This window comes from Nipponia nippon, unplaced genomic scaffold (genome assembly GCF_047370975.1).
Source record: "Nipponia nippon isolate SJK-2023a ecotype South Korea unplaced genomic scaffold, ASM4737097v1 scaffold_1, whole genome shotgun sequence".
NCBI lineage: Eukaryota > Metazoa > Chordata > Aves > Pelecaniformes > Threskiornithidae > Nipponia > Nipponia nippon.
In genome coordinates, this window is record NW_028262290.1 from 9,679,963 (window position 1) to 9,700,957 (window position 20,995).

The window sequence follows — 20,995 nt, forward strand, 5'->3', positions numbered from 1 at the left end:
ACTAAAACTATTTTCAAGGGCATTCCCCTTCCACTATTAAAAACAGATGAAATATTTTAGAACTAGGAGATTATTCTGGCCATATAAGGGAGTTAATTAAAAATATTCTTCAACCAGCTATAAAAAGAACAAGTGCTGTAAGGACGCGCTTATCAGCCATGGCAATGTCCCTGTAACGCACTCCCAGAGAGAACAGAGGACTCATCATTTAGAAAGGATGAAGTCCCATCCCCCAGACAAGCCTCTCCGCCACTTCTCACCCTAGTGCTATTTGACTTCTAAACAGCCTTTCTCTACCAAAATGCAGCAAAGAAAATGTCCAACATGCAGATGAAATTTCTGTCTTGAGAACACGATACTCATCTTTATGTCAACTTCTGACCCCCATGACAGCAAAATCTCAGTCAACAGCCAATGTGGACAATTCCATCCACTACCTAGGTTTGGCAATTTTACATTTATTTTGAAAACTATGTTGGTGCTCAGATAATTTAAAACAAATGAAAAAAAAAAAACAAACAACTAACTTTTTCCCAAGAATTTATTCTTACAGTAGAGCTGTAAAGCTAATTATAAAGCTAATTCTGCTGCGATATGACTTCAAAGTGTGTTCTTCTATACTTGAATCAACATGGAGAGATGCACAGCATGATACAGTGAAAAGCATGCAAAAATAATTTGAATATAAGCTTTTTGTGAAAACAAGGAATGACAATGCATGTCAAGCTACTAGTAAGAAGTAGGAGAAAAAAAAAAACAACCAACCTAGTCAAATAAGGCCTACCACTAAGCTTCTTCAATGAAGTATTCTTTTCAGAACCATTAGCAATTAAAACAAATCCCCAGGGAAGATATTATCTTTGGGACAGTGCCTTTTAAAGACTTCTAATCCATTAAAAGGAAGTTTTCCATTACATCAAGTTCTCCGGTTGCATTCTTTTTCACAAGTTCCACCACCTGCAGTGTTTCCATACTGTCTCTTCTTTCTCCCACCTTTGTTGTTCTCACATAGTAACTTTGTTTTACTTGCTCATTTCTGTGCTCTTCAACACCGCCTCCTCCTTCCCTACTCTGAGATAGTACCAGCACGCTCTATTTTTAATACAGCATTAAGAATATCTAAAATTAATCCAGTTCCAGTGAAAGAAGCTCTATGGCTTGTTATGAATTTTGCTTCTTAGTTCTTGTCCTTAGTTACCTTCCTGTTGAGCTGGCCATAACAAGGTCATTTACTTCTCATCACTAAAGCAATACAAAAAAGGAAATTTTGTCACTCGGACTTCAGAAGGCACCTGGAAAGACACATCCACATAAATCTCCTTGACGTCTCTCCACCACTGCTGGCACGGATATCCTGTTCACAGTAAAAAATTTGGGTAAAGTCTAACTTTTGTTCCTGCTTTCAATATTGGGTTCACAGTCAGGAAATGAGTTCTAGGTGGTAAGCCCAGAGGAGGAAAAAAAAAAGAGGTTTTGTGTCACAATACTCCTATTTCTAAACAAATACTCATTTCATAGCAAGGCATTTCATAAATCAGTGGAAAACGGGGACATAAGCAAACTACTGGACTAAAGGAGAAGAGGAGGGAAAAGGAGGCTCATAGCACTTTGGGTAATCTCTGAAGCACATGAACTGGCATTATTCCTCCATCCAGACAAGTGGTAGAGCATGGAGCAGATTCATAACAAACAATGTCAAAATATCTGCTGCACTTATCTGCTGCTCATCCACTAACACACTGAGCCAGCAGCACATCCTTTACCTACTATTTGATTCAGAATAAAAAGGTAAAGAAGGCTGACATTATCACAGCAGCCTCCTTCTACTCTCACTACTAACACGAATACTTTGACCTGTCTCTCCCAGTCCAAATGCCTGGCTCCTCCCAGATCAGTGGGTCCAGGCGAAGGGAGTCTCCCCAGCACAGTGATGATCCTGGCACAGAAGTAAGCTCCCAGCACCAGACAGGCCATCCTGTTCAAAGCCTGGCTTCACCTTGACCCTAACCTATTCTCTAACCCAGATGAGCAATTTTCAGAATATTGCATCTTTGAACACTTCACAGCTGCAGAGGGTAACTGCAGGTGACAGATAAGCATGCTGTAACCTTTGTAGGCACTCAAAGGCCAACAAACTTGCTTTACACTCCTCCACGGGTTCCACTGAGGAGGAGGGCTGCAACACCTACCACCTTGTTCCCACTTCATTGCAGTTAGGAAGAAACATCTAACATGGAAGACCATTCTACAGAAGATGCTGCAGCACCTCAGGATTCAGATGGACATCGTGCTTGAAGGAGAGGAAAGACACTATGGAAGGTATGGAAAGGTAACAGGACAAGCAGTAACACTTAGCCTATCTTCAGGGTGGCTGGGGTCGATAACAAGCATTGCTTGAGGGGTGCTGGGGCAAAACTGTTCCAAAAGGGCAACTGTCTCCCCCTGGAGCCTTCAAACCATACTTCTGGTCAGCAGGTTGGCCAACTACAGGTAAAAATATATATACTTGGCGAAATGCCTCAGTAAGCTTTGGTGACTACTACTTAAACCCAGGCTACAGAATCCCTCCCAGATGCTCAAGCTGGTCATACCTTTTCTTCCCAGTCCCAGCTCCAGGCAGCAAGGCAGACAGCTGACAGGGACTGTCTCCATGCCACTCTCCCGATACCCAGTTCTAGTTTTAAAAGTTCTAAACTAGATTTTCCACACTCCCTTTCCCATTGCATTTCCTCATAGATTACTAGACACAACATTCATTCCCAGCAAGGAAGAAAGTTATTTTGTTCTTTGAACAGTTGCTGCTCACTTCTCTTTTGCTACAGGAATTCATGTGGATTAAGCCATTGCCTTTAAAGCGACACTCCTTGTATATGCATGTATTTTGAGGATGGGAGGGGAGGGGAAGAAGAGGGCATCAACAAGAAGCTGGGACAAGAGCACGGGCCTGGATACAACTCTAGGCAGAGCATTAGGACGTAGTATGTTGATAGTCTATTAAGTAGGGGCTAAAGTAAAGCCAACCATCTAGCAGTGATGTTGCAAATGACACAAGCTCCCATTGTAAATGTGGTAATGTTACAATTAATGGTATGTTTAAAGTCTCAGGCTCATGGCAGTAGCACATAGGGATTATTTAGCATTTCTTAAAACACAAATGGTCACTGAAACACCATGAACAGTTCTGCCTTTCAGCAGATGTCTCAATTCCAAGGTCAGAGTCACGAAAGAAACTGAAATGACTCCTGACGTGTGGGAAAGTTGCCAAAATGTCTAAATATCTACCTGGCTGGTCAACTGCAATCTGTATTACATAGTAGCCTCTTCTGGTGTTCAAGCTGTGGCTTCCCTAGACTAACCAACAGATAGAACAGTGTCAAACACTCCCTACTTTTTGAAGGTCATGAAGATTTTGTCAATACTACACCTTTGCACTATTTGAAGAGAGCTTGAAGGATGGCACCAGTAAACTTTGATCACCACCTGCCCTACAGAAGACAAGCTTACTTCAAACCAATGAGTAACTGGCCAGTAAGCGCCCAGGCTTGCAAGTCTTCTCAGGGTGATAAACACTTGAAACTTTGTGTTGAAAAATCTGAATGTAGAGAAGCATGAAGAAGTTTCCTGACTACTGCTACTTTTTCGATTTTCTTAAGATGTTGCAGCTTGTTTTCTTGACCCAATCCATGCGGGAGGAACACAGCTGCAGTGGTAAGCACTCCCAGAATCTTCTGCTGCTGCCCATCTTTTTCCTCAGAGAACAGTTGTGTCACTTCTTTACCACAGGTATCCTATGACTGCAGTATCTAAGCTGGGAGGATTAAATTCCCCACTCCTGCCCAGTGGTGCCTTGCAGCACACACTGCCCAAATGCACAGCGCTGAAATAGATCAGGCAGTAGGTACCACATTGTCACTTGATTGCATGAAGACAAATAAGGCACGAGAAGCTTTCTGTGAGTGAAAACAGCATGTGCGTCATGATTAAAAGTCCTGATGAGGAAGAAGCAAAGGTTCACAGGCCTTCTTTCTGGAAGCCTCAAGGCTAATGCAGTGGGAAGGTTTAGCTCTGGGAAATAGATTTTAACTAGTTCAGAGCAAACAACTGAACCGTATACAGGACATGTAAGAGTGTGTTGTTCTACATCACCTTTTTTTCTATTAAAGTACCCCAAATGCCAACATAAGCATAGCCAGAGCTTTAAAACCAAGTTTTACCCTCATTTGAGCACACCCAGCTATAGACTTCAGTACATATTCACAAATTTTGAAAAAACATTTCCTAATTAAAAGAGAAACTTCCTGTATACAAGTAGTTCAATACCACATTACATAAATTTTATTTCCCCACACACACACGTTGTACATAGAAAACAACATAAGAAAGAGAATGGATGAGAATTTTTCTGTGAATCTGGAACCATACTGTGGTATCTACATTGAGAAAACTGAGTGCAGCAGTTCTTCTGAGGCACATACATAGGGCTCAAAACATGACAAAACATCTGTTCCTGTTCAGTAATGAAGTGTTTAAATTGTATTGACATTATCGAAGAATAAAATGCTAAACAAAAATGTTGTAATGTTACTTTGAAAAACAGAGTGACAGAAGATACATAAGCTTAAGAACTCAAATTCCTGTTCAAGTCTCACCAGTCTTCAATTAAGTACCCTGTTTGTGTCTATACCTACCCATTTGATTTTCCCAGAAGGTATTTACAAAAAGGAATATTGCAATTTGGACACCTGAACGTACATATAGGAGAACATTAAAATAATTCAGAATCAAAAATTTGAGAAAATCTCTTTACATATTATCAGGACAGGTCCTCAGAGCTTCCCATACACTCCATTTTACACACTTCTTTTTCTCTGCAGACAGCTTTACCTAGTTCATCCTGCCCTCACAGAAGAGCAGCTTTGTGCTACAACAACCAAACAAGCAGGAGTTTACGGAACAACTTTCCAATATTAACAGTTTTAAACACAGACATGAAAGACAGAAGTTACACCAAAAAAACCCTCATTCTAGGTTAATCTGAATTACAAAATATCCTTGTGGTTGTTATCTTTCCCATTAGTTCTAAAAAGTGCTCCAGCCTGGATTCAGGTTTCCCAGAATAATTGAAAAGCAGTTGTTACAATGTTCTGAACTGTCTTCTCCTCTCCAAAACAGTGAGATTTAAGGGCAGAACATATGCTTATTTAGAACCACATATCCCAACTAACTAAAAAGCAGTTTCCCCTCTCCTGTAATTTCTGATCAGCCACAGAGTACACAAGGAACACACATGCAACTGACTGGTCTTCTGTGAATCTTGAGTACCTAAAGGATATGTGCCTTTGCTGCTGCCACTCTTTCCCACCAAACTAAACTGTTCAGTCTAGGAGATGGCTGGTCTAGGAGACAGACAGCTTTATATTTATACACAAAGAAGTAGTTATATATACACATATTGTTAATCAGCAAGTCTTAGGTGTCTCAGCTTTCTGTAGAAACCACACAGGACACCTGGGGGCACACAGGCTCGTTGGTTTCTACAGCAATACAAGCATTCTTCCCTATAACCAGCGCTTCTCATCACACGGCAATTCCAACATCAGATTCAATTTGCAAAAACAATGTTCTATCAGTTCTGAAGAACTTAAAGCTCATGTCTAAACTAATGTCAACAACAGATCACAAACACATTAAAAAAAACCCAAAACAAACACACATACACACATATAGAAGCAGTCTTGGATCCAGCTTGCACTGCATTTATTACAAGACAAGAGAACTCTGCTAGCTCAATCATATCAGATACAGATCAATTATAATTTAATAACTATTCATATTTTATTACCTGTGAAGTTCCAAAGTAGGGTATCAACATCTTAAAGTCCTTTTCTAATCATTCAACAGTTATGTTCTAGTTTAGTGAAAATGTGAGAATCTGTTTTAATCGCATGTATTATTCTGTATTTGTTCGAACTACAGGAGACCAACAAAATATCTGTGAAGAGTTTTGAAGATACATCTTCACATATTTCCTTACATATTAACAGCTTTACAAAAGTATCCGGAAGGAGTACTGACTTAGCATAATGATATAGCTAAGTGTTAGGTTGAAATTCCTTACTCATTCTCTTACTAAGGAATGAGTAATCATTCTCAAGCCACAATTAAAGTCTCGGTGTGCCTATTTCAAGCCAAAGTACAGACCTTAATCAGCAAAATATTGTAACATGTCCAAGTACAATTTAGAATCGCAATTGTGCTCTTCTTGAAAAAATGAAAGGACCGAGATCTCAAGTTGGACATGAAAAGGAAGGCTGAGTTATACAGGTGCCAAATATTTTTTAAAATCTTGGGGTCTAGAATTCTACTCAGACTTTACATAGTATAAACCTATTTTTTAAAAAGCCACTGAATTTAAAAAAAACTTAAAAATATGTTTATCTTGAAATCAAATATTTACCTTTTCTCACATAATTGTTGGGGATTTTGCACATCTTTACAAGAGACTAATTCTTACTGCCATGTTTCTAGTTTAGAAAAAACAATTCAATATTTGAAAGAAGCCAAAGTTCCTAAACACAAAATACCAGTACTTCAGTAGTGTTCATTTCATGAGTTCGGTTATTTGCACATGTAAATTATCAAAGGCTAGACAGTTCTTTACCTACAATGAAACCTTTTTGCTCTGAATTAAAAGCATGCAAGTCAGACTACTGTGATATTCACTCTACACAAATACATTTACTGATTTAAACTTCTGTTCAAGAAAACAGAAAGCACTCCATAAATAGATTTAACCAATTTGCTTTTTATATTTTGTACTTAGTCAAATCAAGACGTTTCCTAGTTTACGAATGACTTGCTAGTCTTAAGACTCTTAAATATACCTGTGCAAGACAAGGATTCTATAACTGTTTTAAGTTTTGAAATGTAAACAATTATGACATGTCCCTTATGTTAGAAAATTTCTCACTGACCTCTACATGGGTACCAAAAGGCTTGTATTCTTTGAGCCAGCCGGTTTACCAGTAAGATCCATAGGTCATTCCCTTGCACACATCAGCTACAAACAGGATTTGCTAGTATACTTCATAGACACCAACTCCAAAACATGGAATCAAGCAGAACTTTGGCTGTTCAGCTAAGCACCTTCAAAACATCCTGAATGATGTCATTTTCTAGAAATGAAACAGCACTCTTTGAAAGCCAATAGTCATGTACACAGCTAACTTCCATCTTCAGTAATACACAAGGTACCTGATTCTCTAGAGAGCCACTGGGGATCCTAGCGGTCGATGATGCGAAAGAAAGTCCATATACCATGTAAAGGGAACGCCAAAACGTTTTTGAAAGCAGTTTACCCTGGTCTTTCCACAGAAACATGCATTTAATCACAGAGTAGAAGACATATCCCCCCTCCCAAAAATCAATTTTTCTTTGTTGTCATGCATAAAAAAACAGGACTCTTGCATGCATAATCAGCATGAGCCTTCTTACCCTTTCGTCCCATGATTGAGAAATCAACAGCAAACAATGCTGCACATGAAGGTTAATCGACTGATAGGAAAATCAGTTGCAAAACGATTTCTGTAAATAACAACAATAGGTGTATTTTAATAAAACCTTCAAAACCGATTAAGCTACATTTTAACATTTGGTGAACTGTCCATGTATAGTTTAAAAGCACATAAATGCTTTGATGGGGACAGAATTAAGTTCATCTCTAAAGCATTTGATTTCTTATGTTATATGCCCAGATTGCGCGCACATAAATGACAACAGCTGAAAAAATAAATTCTTCAGGTTTTGACAAGGAATGGATGAAACAAAATTGTTCATTTCTTGGCTATACTGAAGTGTGTTCCAAAACAAATGGAAGGAATGAAAGGAGGAACGATGTTAATGATGTTACCAGACATTATTTGCAATGTGTTAATACGAGTGATTTTTACTTTCTATGGAACTGCTCCTGAACATTAACTTCCTCAAATGGGGTTAGGATGATGTGAACATAGAGAGAATAAACAGCTAGCAGAAAACAACAAAATAAGCACTTGTTCAAAATTAACAAGACAAAGAAATCCATGCAGATTCATTAAAGAACATGGAACCAACCACCGCTCTGGCACACAAAGTTGCTTAGGGTATCAGGAGTGAAATAAACAGATGTACAAAGAGCTGCAGTTTTCCAGCTACAAGTTCCTGGGGGTTTTTTCTTAGCTAAATTAAAGGATACATTTAGAGAAGTTACTACTTTTACTTTTCAGTACAGAAAAGACAATCACCTAAAAGTCAGCTGAAAAAAATCTGTATTTAAGTGTATACCAATTGAAAGTATATATTGTATATTATTATGTAAAGAATCCCTTATATATTTTGTGACCATAATATTATAATAGTTACAGATATTCTGAAATGCAGTTATTTTCCTTACCGGCCTAGGTCTAGCAAATGGCAAACTGCTGAAGGAAGCCCAAACCATGACATACCCTTGGCAGCTGTTTTTCAAGGTCCTGTGTTGGTTAGGTTAGTATTGAAAGATGGATTTGATACAAGGCTGCTTGTGTTTCTCATCCTCTAAGGAACCAGAATCAAGCAGCGGACAACGATTTGAGATACTCCCCCACGTAATTCTTCTGTTACAGCCGAAATATGAAAATTTTCATAGAATCATAGAACGGTTTGGGTTGGAAAGGACCTTAAAGATCATCTGGTTCCAACCCCCCTGCCATGGGCAGGGACACCTTCCACTAGGCCAGCTTGCTCAAAGCCCCATCCAGCCTGGCCTTCAACACTTCCAGGGATGGGGCATCCACAACTTCTCTGGGCAACCTCTTCCAGTGCCTCACCACCCTCGTAGTGAAGAAGTTCTTCCTCGTATCTAATCTAAATTTACCCTCTGCCAGTGCAAACACTGAACATTTGATTGTACTTTTATGTGAATTAGTAATCTAATTAGAAAACATAGAACTGCTACTGCCAAATTACTAATGCAATTCACTTTTTTTATTGGCCACAGAACAGCACGTTTCTGTCCCACACTTTCAATACCTTTACACTGAAAGCTCTAAAAGCTGTGCCTATGTTAGGATTGTCAATATCACTTCAAAAAATACAAAGGCAGGCTACATGCAACACCCAGTTTTGTGCGTGTGTGCATCAACACATGGATGAACTGTTGCTCCAGAAGATTTAGGAGATGTTCAAGCAAAACTGGCCAGTCCACTTCGATGGGCTTGGGAGGAGAGGAACTCAAACCAGACAGTTTGGCTGCCAATTAGCCAGGCAGCAATCTCCTATGTCTGTAATTGAGCTTTTCCTTAATCTTACGGGGTAGTTTCTCTGTCACCCTAGATGTGCTCAGAGGATCAGGTCCATCTTTCATTGACAGGAAATGAAAAATTGGTGTTGGCCAGAAAGGTGGCGGGACACTCTTCCGACGTCCTCACTAAAACAAAAAATTCTGGTATTCCGCAACTAAATTTGCTACCCATGACATAACACACAAGGAAGCTCAAAGAGATCAACACATGCATATTCACAGACTACGGCTGTTTGCTCTGTTCTGAAATTGAATTAGGAAAACAGTTGTTTTAAACAACAGCACTGCAATTATGCTAAGGGCTTTACTGACTTTTATTGAATATTACATACCACATGGTTTATGTAATCATGTCATAAAAGAGGCCTGCTTTCAAACCCATCAGCTCTCTTCAAACAAACCTCAATCCCAACACTGTATTTATTCCATGATTTCAGCTCTGTAAGCCTACTCCATATTCACAGAGGTTTCCAACACAATAAAAAAGGAGGAAAACATTTTAAAAACCCTCAGGGAATCATAGAACGGTTTGGGTTGGAAGGGACCTTAAAGACATCTGCTTCCAACCCCCCTGCCATGGGCAGGGACACCTTCCACTAGGCCAGCTTGCTCAAAGCCCCATCCAGCCTGGCCTTCAACACTTCCAGGGATGGGGCATCCCCAGTTTCTCTGGGCAACCTCTTCCAGTGCCTCACCACCCTCGTAGTGAAGAACTTCTTCCTCGTATCTAATCTAAATTTACCCTCTTTCAGTTTAAAGCCATTACCCCTTGTCCTATCACTACAGGCCCTGCTAAAAAGTCCTTCTCTAACTTTCTCGTAGGCCCCCTTCAGCTACTGGAAGGCTGCTATCAGGTCTCCCCGCAGCCTTCTCTTCTCCGCACTGAACAACCCCAGCTCTCTCAGCCTGCCATCATAGGAGAGGTGCTCCAGCCCTCTGACTGTCTGCGTGGTCCTCCTCTGGATGCGCTCCAACACGTTCACGTCCTTTTTATGCTGGGGGCCCCACAGCTGGATGCAGTACCCCAGCTGGGCTCTCACCAGCGTGGAGCAGAGGGGGAGAATCACCTCCCTCGACCTGCTGGCCACGCTTCTTTTGACGCAGCCCAGGATACGGTTGGCCTTCTGGGCTGCAAGCGCACATTGCCGGCTCATGTTGAGTTTCTCATCAACCAACACTCCCAAGTCCTTCTCCTCAGGGCTGCTCTCAATCCATTCTCCGCCCAGCCTGTATTTGTGCTTGGGATTGCCCTGACCCATGTGCCCCTACCCTTGCACTCAGCCTTGTTGAACTTCATGAGGTTCACACGGGCATACCTCTCCAGTCTGGAATTTTATAAGATTATAATGTATTTATTTTAACACGATTCTAAGCAGTCAACAATACTGTCAAAAAACTAATAGGGTTTCTACTGCCTATAAAATAAATTAAAGCAATTATGAAAAATGCTTCATTAAGTGGAAGGTCCCATTTAGGGTTTTAAAGTATCAAGGGTACATAAGAAACATACTACAGATGAGGAAAAAAGAATGTTATATGGAAAAGAGTGGAGAAAGTTATTAATTAGAATTATGGCTTAATTTTCCCTAAAAACATTAGATTGCTTAGTCCACAAAATATTTATATAGACAGATTTAGGAATACATCTCCAACCACCATGAGTATTTTAGAACTGTGTTTCACAGGGAAATAAATCTTCCCTTCTCATTAACAATCTTGTTGTTACTTACTTATGTACAGAATAAAAACTAGAATGGCAAAAGACAAATAAGTGAATTTCCCAATATTGTTGTGAGGGAAGAAACCCAGAATGAAGAGACTATCTGCCTCTTAAAATGCATTAAGAACATTAAATACGAGTTAAGAATTCACTCATTTCAAAGTCCATTTCAAGTGCTGTTTTCCTTCCTACACTTGTCAAGGAAGCTCTATTCAAAAAGAAAATCATAATTTTAAAAGTTTGTTGTTTTTTTTTTTTAGTTTGGAGGGGAGGGGTGGGTTGGTTGTTTGTTTAAAGACCATGAAGCAACTTAAGTGAAAGCAGTAACATCCAAGAAAAAAGACAATCACTATTCAATTGTTCTATTTACTTTCATCTCACACAAACTAGGGAAGCCATCAGTATACACCAACTGCAGACTAGTTGTCTCAGCAAAGACAACTGGCAAAAAGCCACATGGTGTTTGGAAAGCTGAGGAAACAAAATGTTACATAGTTTAATGAGAAGCAATCAATGCATTGAGCATACTTGGAGAAGCATTCTGAAGTTACCAAAACAGTCACTTCGCTGTAACCAAGAACGTGCCAAATCATGGAAGATTTTCCACATAACTGATACACGTATCTCTTAAATCAGAGTGGTTTCTTTCTAACCGGCAAGTATTTGACGGAATAGCATAGGGGATGTCCATATTACTAAATTTCACAGCAGTAATTCAAGGGAAGAATGTGGGAAAATTACATTTGTCAAAATCCTTATTTTTATTTATTTGCTCTCTTAATTTGCATGTTACAGTCAAGTCATACAAGGGCCTGCTAATCAGCAGCTAAAATCAGTTTAACGTAACAATCGTTATTAACAAAACTTTGAAAAGCAAAGATATAATTAAGTACGTTACTGGAATAAGTAAAAACAAGGGAAAAGAATAAGAAAAAAGAAAAAAAAAAAACAAGAAAATCACACGCATACCTACCACAAGTAAAATACATTCTTACAGTCAGCAGGTGTTCTCACCTGTATCGCACATAATTTTTCTAGTCCAAGCAATTTCATTTTAGTACAAAATCTGCCTTTAAGTTAAATATTTAATTGAAATCAGGGAATACAGCCAGTAAGTAGGTTAGCTGTTTCTGAAAAAACTCATTATCTACCAAACTGTGTTTCAAGCATCTGATTAAGTGTGAATATCTGGAACATAATGTCCAAAAAGAAAAGAGCCTTAAACAAATGTTTTGATATATGATTTAGCTATGTTTTTTTTCCTTAACAGAAGCATTTGTAACATTTCATTCCAAATGCAGCCAACAAAAAAACCTACCAAAACCTGTTCCATAAGATAAGTATGTTAAATGAAATCATCTGCACAAATTATTGGATAGGGGAATCGAGAGCAAACTTGTGACAAATGAAAAACACATACTGCCCGTATTGCAAAGGCTATCCAGTTTCAAGTTCTTTGGTTTTGTTTTTAAATAAAAGGACTAATTAATCTTCTAATCCATGGTTTCTTTGTGATAAGGCACAGCTAAATTGGTTAATAAAATAGCTGTGGCTCAAATCAATGTACTCCTACTGTGTTAAAATAGCAGTGAGAAAACACATTTGCTTTCTCAACATTTCAGAACTTGCATTTCAACTTCAGATGAAGACACCACGTTTGCGAGCATAGCTTGCATCAGTGCCCATTTTATTTGCACAAGAAGAGCTATACATAAAGTTAGAGCAAGGTTGCTACAAGTTATATAGCATTACACCTCCATTACAGACTAGATGTCAATACAGATGCCATGCCATGGCTAGTCAAAACCAAGCACTTTTACATCTTAAGATTAAGAGAGCAGATTGAAAATTTTCTACTTATGGGCTATTACTGTACTGAGACTAAAACTTTAACATTATTTCATTAAGGACTCAATGCAGCACTATAACCCCATATTCTGAAACGGGATCACTAAACAGCAACATCAACAGAAAATTCAATAATCCAATATGCAACAAGCAACTACTGCAGAGACCAGCACACATGACCGAGATGAGGTTAAATGAGAAGAACATTACCTTTGGTTATCTGCCGATGTTCATCTCTCTCCCTCTCAATACCACATCCCAGTTCTGACTATGTGCCTATTTTTTGGACAGTTAATATTGAGGGAGATAAAAAGTATATTGTCTTGTGAATATTGACGTACAGTAACTTCAAGACTGACTTCTAAAGCATCTCTAGGAACAGCTAAAGTCCCCAGAAAGACTAATAAAGTCTCCTTGCCCAGTCTTTCCAGAATACCAGTATCTTGGCCTCTCCTGACCTTCCAAACCACCACTTTTAGACCTACACATTTGCTAACTACTGTATTGCAAAAAAGGGGTAAAAATATTACCAGGAACTGATAGGGAGACTCAGGAAAGCAAGCAGGACTACACTGGAAGAGGGAATTGGTCAGGACGACCTGAGAACTCCATCAAACACTCCTTTTAACTAGCTATAATTATTCTACTTCGTTTATAAAGAACTCGTTCTAGCATGACAGAAAGCATTTTTTTGAAAACATTTCACTCTAACAGCCTTTCCCACATTTTATTCCAAAAGATGCTCAACACACTTGTTGATGTGTGGGATGAGAGAACTCCATGTGGGAAAAAAAGAAAAAAAATCTCAGCCTTTACAAACAACTGAGCTTTTCAGATTTCAAGGACAAATACTTTAAGATTTCAAAGTAACACTAAATAGTAGCAATCTGTTGCATCAATATGCTCTGACAAGAATCCTGTGGAATCTCTAAAGAAGCCTAAATTAGCAGGCAGAAGCTTCCCCTTTCATATGCAACAAAGTTGAAGTCTTAAAGGCTGTCTCTATGCACATTGATAAAAAGTACAACTAGCCACAAAGTGATGCTATGATTAGATTCTAATCATAGTTCTTCATCACCACAATTTTTGGAAGGAAAATATTAAGAAAGTACTGTTATTTCATAGGATTTGCAATGCACATGCATCTGTTAGGTTACCTTTCCTTCACCCACACACTTAAAAAACTCATCAAATATACACAGAAGAGAAATAAACGGCTGCGTAGTTCTGAATGTCTCACTACAGATAAATATTGCAACCAGTTGCTTTGGTCTCCTTTAAGTTCCATCTGACTCTGTAGTAATGCAGACTAATTAGGGTAAACAGTGTTAATAATGAGCCTGAACATAAGCATACATGGTTTAGAAAAAAAAGAAAAATCTTATTTTCCAGTTTAATTGTTTAAAAAAACCACACACTCCGCAACAGCAAAAGCGAGTACCATGATAGAGGCCTTAATAGTACTAAACACTGCAATCGCAACACAGCAGCAGTTCACTGTATTACCAAAGTTGAACCACAGTACTGTTGGAACAATTTATGCCAGCTGCTTCTCATGTAAATATACAATATAAGACATACATATTTGCCACTATTTTGTTACAAAACCTCATGTCTATGGAGAGAAATAATTTCAACTATATACCACAAAAGCAAAAAACACCTAAATACTTACAGTAAGGTATTTTACATAACAGTTGTTCAAACAACACAACAAAGAATTACTGTAAGATGTTTTTAGTACCCAGTAGTCACAGCTTATTACAAATTTAAAGTTACTGCAAAAAAAATAAAATGCTCAAACATTTCCTCATGAAATTAAACATTTGTGAAATTCATTATGAACCTATAATTAAAGTGCACTCGATATGATTGGTACTGTAACTTTATGAAGACTTCTTTATCCTCTGGATAAAGCAGACTGCTTTATCCAAAGACTGATGTTAGGAATTTTACTAGAGACCATGCAGGATTTTTCTAAAGAAAAAACAAAAAAATGAAAAAAAAAAAATTGTTGGAATTAATACTATTATAACACATTTCATAACTTGAGCCTTTCTCTTAGGGCAATTTGCTACTCTTCAAGGTAAATAATAATTTGATTCTTAGAAACATCTGCCTGAAAAATCTCATTTAACTTTGAATGTTAAAAATTTTAAGTCTTATCACTTTATATCCTAAATAGTAATTCTATCTTCTATAAACAATATTTGTAATTTTACAAAGATAGGATTATAGCTATATTGGAATATCTTTTTATTTTCTGAATAAAACTATTTCAGAACATACTTGAAATCACAAAATTCACCAATGTTAAACTGTGAACTTCTCATCAGACAGGAAAATGCAGAGCCCATTCTAGGTTCCTTTGAAAAATATATGGAGATTTACAAAGGCAGAGGCTGGATAATATTGAGATCTTAAATATCTTAAAAATGACAGCAACTACCATAATTTGGGGTTTTTTGCCATTTTAATTTTGGTAGAATTTTTAACCCCCAAAGAAAATACCGTAATAGTAAACACCCTTAAATAATGTCTTAACATACTTAAGGTAACAATACTTACTGCCAGGCATTGTTAATCAGGAATGTCTTCGATTTTGCAAAAATATAATAAGCTATAAAGAAAACAAAAAATTAAGTCAAGACAATAGCTTTAGACAATTTACATCCAAATATGCATAGAAACTTATGCAGAATGAGCCAAAGTTACATTCTTCAGCTCAAATATCAGAGGCTGTTACCACAGAAACCCAGATATCATTTTATCTGACCAGACTATATGTAGGTTTTGCCAGTTCTTGAAATTTAGTCATTCTGTTCCTGCATTTGATGCCTGAGTAAATATTTTTCTCTGTATTTAATGGGATGACCTTTCGAACTGCCACTGTTTACAATGCTAAATGGTGTACAGCCTTACAGGATACTTCCACTCCAAATGTAAATCACAGCACTTCTCCGTTACAATATCTGTGAAAGGTTTCTGTTCTATACAAAGAAAAATGATGCTGAAAAATCTATGTGGCACTATCTAGGACATTTTTCTCCCAGTATCAAAAAAGACAGGTTTCAGATCAGAGCTCAAACTAGTATAAACAATAGATGCTCAAAGGATTTTTGATGCAATTAGATATCTTCATACAATTAACTCAACTGAAGCTACAACAATCTATTTTGGGGATAAAAATTGCCTAATCTACCATTTAATTAATTAGCATTAAAAAGCAAATCATTTGAAGATTTTTCTATATTAAAGCAGCACATTTGGATTTTACTAACTGCCAAATGCTACCTTTTCACAAATAAGAAAAAAATAAGAAAAATAAGAAAAAAATCTAAGTTAGAGATTGAGTGTTGCTGTTTTAAAAGATAAAATAAAAAAAATACATAAAAGATATTCAGCTAATGGTTGTTTATATATGCACACAAAAAACTTGTAATTCCAGACACTGGCAATGTGAGAATAAACATTTTATTTGTTCACAAAGTATGTTTTAATGATCATGCACTAAAGCAATGTTCATAGTTGCTAAAAATAAACTTTATTCTCATTGTATACATATTTCAGTCAAAGGTTCCAATTTGCTAATAGCAACTGTGATTAAAAATAGTGCTTCAAAGTAATTTATTTAAAATATCCTATCCTATTAGAAGGCTGTATGTCCCTCTCCGAGGACAGAGTTAGAAGCAGCATAATTTTATAAAAGGAAACATGTGCTGTGGACTGTGATGTTCAACAGACACACGGAAAAGTGAAATCTCTAATTTAGAGTGTAGTTAAGAATTTAGCTGAGAGATTACAGAAGACAGCTTTACTGACATATTAGAACATAAAAATGCAAAAAGCCTGATGAGAGGTTCAAGGGAGTCAAGTGTCAGAGACTCAGTGCTCTACTGACCAACACTAGCAATCAGGAATGCAATACATTTTGCTAGAACATTACCACTGTTGCTGCTAGCAAAGTCAACTAACTTTTGAAGATATTAATGCAGAAATTGCTAGAAAAGTTGTATAAGCAACTAAGACAAGCGTTCAAACTGAAGATTTTTGGTTCTGTTTTTAAATAACTCCCTGGATTTCTAATCATTTTATGGTCTGTAACAGGACCAAGAATTCAGTATGGAGGTAGCCTGGCTTCTACATGCAGAACAGACTACACAATTTCCTCTCCATAAAGTGTTCAATCACTGGCTCGCTAGCCCTAGGGCAAAGTTTAGTCCACAGATGCTGATATCTGTTACAGCAGAAAAGAACTAAAAATAAGAAGCTTCCTACCATGAGTCTGCTCTGCTGTTTGTCACTGAATTACCGAATTAAATTTTACATATCGGGGGGGGGGGGGGGGGGGGGGGAGCAAAACAGAATTTGATGAAGTATAACTTGGCTACAATTAAAAGAGAGATATGGCAAACCATGAGATATAATTGAGTTTCCTAAATAGTCTAACACTTACAGTTTAACATATTCTGTGCCATTTTGTGATATTTGACAGATCACCAGCCGCAAGTTTAAGGATGTTATATACCTATACAATGTCTCCTGCATGAAAGCAACTGACTCCTGGATATTAAAGAAGTAAATAAGAGTCATGTCTACTTTTCTGTGGAGAACTAAAAGTTATTTGTTTTCCTAAGGATATAATAATAATACTGATTCTGACCACAATTATAATCAAAGTGCAATGCTAGTGAATGTACCTTAAAAGGCAGATCAACACTTGTATGACACATACAAGCAATTTTTCTTAACAAAAATTTTCAGTTTAGTTTTAAGGAGATTCTACACAATTTGGCTAGGATAAGGAAATCCAAGGTCAATTCATTGTTCTATCAGATTCAAGCAGCACTAACATAGGAATAAAAATACACTTTGTTCGACTTATTGGTTCTAATCATCTTCTTCCTCCACTTATATGTGGATTTTTTTTCACAATCGCTTACACGTGATTTTTTTTTTCATTAGCTAATCTGGGATCTCAAATTAAAGGATAGTTTATAAGCAGAAATTATTTCTTATTATCACAAGATTCCATAAATGGCACTGAAAGCCAAACAGAAGAGCAGACATCTTTTTCTTGTCTGCCCTAAAACAACAGTTCTCTGTAAAATATCTAAAATGGAAGAATGCATATATCCTTGTGCTACAGGTAAAGAAACAGAAGTCAGCATACCTGAGGTTTTGTATTTTCTTTTAACTAGTCCACTGTTATGTTATTCTATTATGTAACACTATAAATGATTAACTTGATTTTGAGTATTCAAAATGAAATTGTCAGCTGGGCACCTATCCATTCCTCAAAATGAAGCCAAAGAAGAGTACAGGTTTAAGCATCTCTGACAGTCAGGCAACCCAACCTGGGCAGGCATGAACTGAAAAATCAAAAATACACTGCACATTAAGTTTTTACATCATTTGGTACCCCACTCATATTTCCTATTTGAAAAATTAATCAATGCCTTTAGTTTTGAAGGTAGGCAAATGGCCAGTGCAATGCAAGATTAATAAGTCACATGCTCATTCCTAAATATAGACAGTTAGGCTCCAAATACAATTTCCAGAATCCAAAAAATGCCATAAGATGGACTTAAATAGCACAGTGAAAGTACCTGACTTTATTTTGAATTAGCTTTCTCAGGTAGAGAAGCAATGCCACACGTGAGCCTGGCTGTATTAATGAGGCTACCCTTCTCTCACCCCAGAGAGTTCAGCTAAACAGGAACATCTAAAAGGACATTTGTCCTGCCTCACCTTAGAGAATTCAGCCTTGACCAGATGGTGTTTGGACAAGAAAAACCCTGCACATTAAATAAGTGTTCCTTAGCAACCCTTCCCACCATCTCAAAGGCTAGTTTAACCCAATATTCATTTCACTGGCAAAATTAAAAGAAATGTTCCTGTGCCTGGGTACATATGTTGCCAGTGGTGGGTTAAAAATCCACCAGATAAATAGTTTTTGCTCTCTTCCAACTATAGAAAACATGATTTGCTTTTACTTAAAAAAAATGAAATCTCTTCAAAGTTGTTTACAAATAACACAGTAATTTTACAAGAATTACTTCATTACAGAGTTAGGCTGGACAGTTAAAAGTCACTGATACCAACCAAAGGTGTTTCTAACCTGCATATTTTACAATTTAGATTTCATAATTAGAAGTGAAAGCCCCCTTCATTATACTTGAAGTTCAACTGCCAAGTCTGATTAGTATTCTAACACCTCCTTCCACTTGCATGTAATATAAAATTTGTTTATTATTCTCTCCTGCACAAGTTTGGATCAGAAGTAGAGAGAAGTTACTGTTCATCATTAACTGCAAATATTTTCATAACAGGATGCCAAACTTAAACATTTAATTTTAAAACAGTTGTTTAATTACAAACTGTATTCTAATTCCCATTTTTGTGAGTTTTTTCCTGAATCAGAAATTTTTAGCAGCATTTTTTTGGACAAATATTAAAAGCGTTACTAAAAGGTTTACATAAAACTTATGTGTAAGCCTTTACACGTGTCAGGGCACCATAATCAAGATTTAAACCCCAAACCACCGATTTCTCAAGGAAATTCTACCACATGTTTAAGAGCATCCATACACTGAGTCTTCCAGCAAGAAGCCCTGAATACTAAAGTTACTCAGTAACACATTTCAAATTATTTTGAATGCGTTACAAAGCCTTCAGGAAGTAAATCACCTATATCTTCCCAAAGCCTTGGCTGTTACTTTGGTTTTAGTTTACCTACTGGATTTGCACAGCAAACATCTGATGTAGCTTTACAAAGCATAACATCTGGGTTAGCGAACTGGATTTCGATATAGGAATTAAAACTCTGGTTTTAAGTTACAGGCTTTTCCACAAGTTCTCCAACAGAGCAGAGAGATCTCTCAATCCATGCCAGGATCTTTTCTTCCTATTATGTCAGCTCAAAGTACCATGGGATACCTCCCTAGATGCATTCAGCTTAACGAAGGGGAGAAGTTGTACTATAATTAGTTCTCAGTAACAGGATTTGTGAACTTACACCTCAATTACCTGAAGTATGGTTCCGTGCTGCACAATTAAAGTAAAAGACAAAGCTATTTAAGAAAGCTCACGGTGTAGCCCTTTTGTAAATTTGCAGTGTTCGGTTAATGCTTAGCAAGACCTCGCTGTGTTATGGTCCATTTGAAGAAAACCAGCTTGGGGAAACCCCACAGCCACAGTCCTCCACTGTGCTTCGCTGCTTTCAGACTGATACCAGAGGGATGCCTGACAACAAGGTTTTGACTTATGATCGCCTCACGGAAGGCCTCTACCTCCGGAGAAGCGTCATGCAGGCACCACTCAGCGGTGGCAGGACCCTCAAGCCCTCTCCTGGGAAAGGCAAGGGGGGGTCCCGCTCGCTGCCACAGGCCTCCCGGGACAGCTTTTGCGGCGAGCAGCCCACCCGGACGGACGGCGGGGAGCCCGCCCGCCGGGAACCGGGCTCAGCAGCGCCCACAGGGGCACCTCGAGCCGGGCTCCGGGCTGAGGCGATGTCCTGACGTCCTTCCCCCGCCTCCCTCCGCCAGTCGCCCCCGCCGCCCGGAGGGGTCCCGCCGCGGCAGCTCGGCCCCAGCCTCCCGCCGGCCCCCCGCAGCCTCTCCTCAGCTCCCACCCGTCTGGCGCGGCCTTCTCGCTTCCGGGGAAGGGAGCGGAAGGCCGGGAAAAGGAGATGGCTGCGAAGGTGCAGACAACGAAAGGGACCTCTTCCTGGCTGCCCCGCACTCACCTCAGCCACCTCTCCGACTCCGTTTAACAGCCACCATCTTCCCCCCCACCCCCCCCATTAAGTTGCTTTGGGCGCAATGCACGCCGGGAGCTGTAGTTCTGTGAGGTGCTGTGCCCTGTCCTTCCTCGGCACATCCCTCCCCACACACAAGCGACGACAGAGGGGTCACGACGGAGGAAGGAGCAGCCCGGACACGGCTCGGCGGCCCGGGGGCAAGCGGCCGCTCAGGCAGGACGCAGCGTGGCCGGGGCGGGCGGAGGGCGCCGCGGGCGGACACAACTCCCAGCGCCCTTTGCGGCGCAGCCTCGCCGGCGCCTGGCGGCAGAGGGGCGGGGCATCTCCCCCCGCCCACCTCTCCCCG

General features: G+C 38.8%; 1 protein-coding gene across 2 annotated transcripts in view; it reads right to left on the bottom strand.

The window, feature by feature from the left end:
• The window catches only part of EFR3A (EFR3 homolog A), an 87,438-nt gene extending 66,750 nt beyond the window's left edge, over positions 1 to 20,688 (bottom strand). Inside the window, exons 1-3 of one of the 2 annotated variants that reach the window (XM_087745890.1) lie at positions 20,635 to 20,671; positions 15,456 to 15,507; positions 7,495 to 7,584 (exon numbers count right to left, since the gene is read on the bottom strand). In XM_087745890.1, the coding sequence (XP_087602016.1) occupies positions 7,495 to 7,507 (13 nt within the window). In that variant the 5' untranslated portion in view covers positions 7,508 to 7,584; positions 15,456 to 15,507; positions 20,635 to 20,671. Of the gene's footprint in view, positions 1 to 7,494; positions 7,585 to 15,455; positions 15,508 to 20,634 lie in introns of both variants that reach the window. The other variant, XM_087745900.1, reaches the window with a different exon arrangement.
• Positions 20,689 to 20,995: the final 307 nt, after the last annotated feature.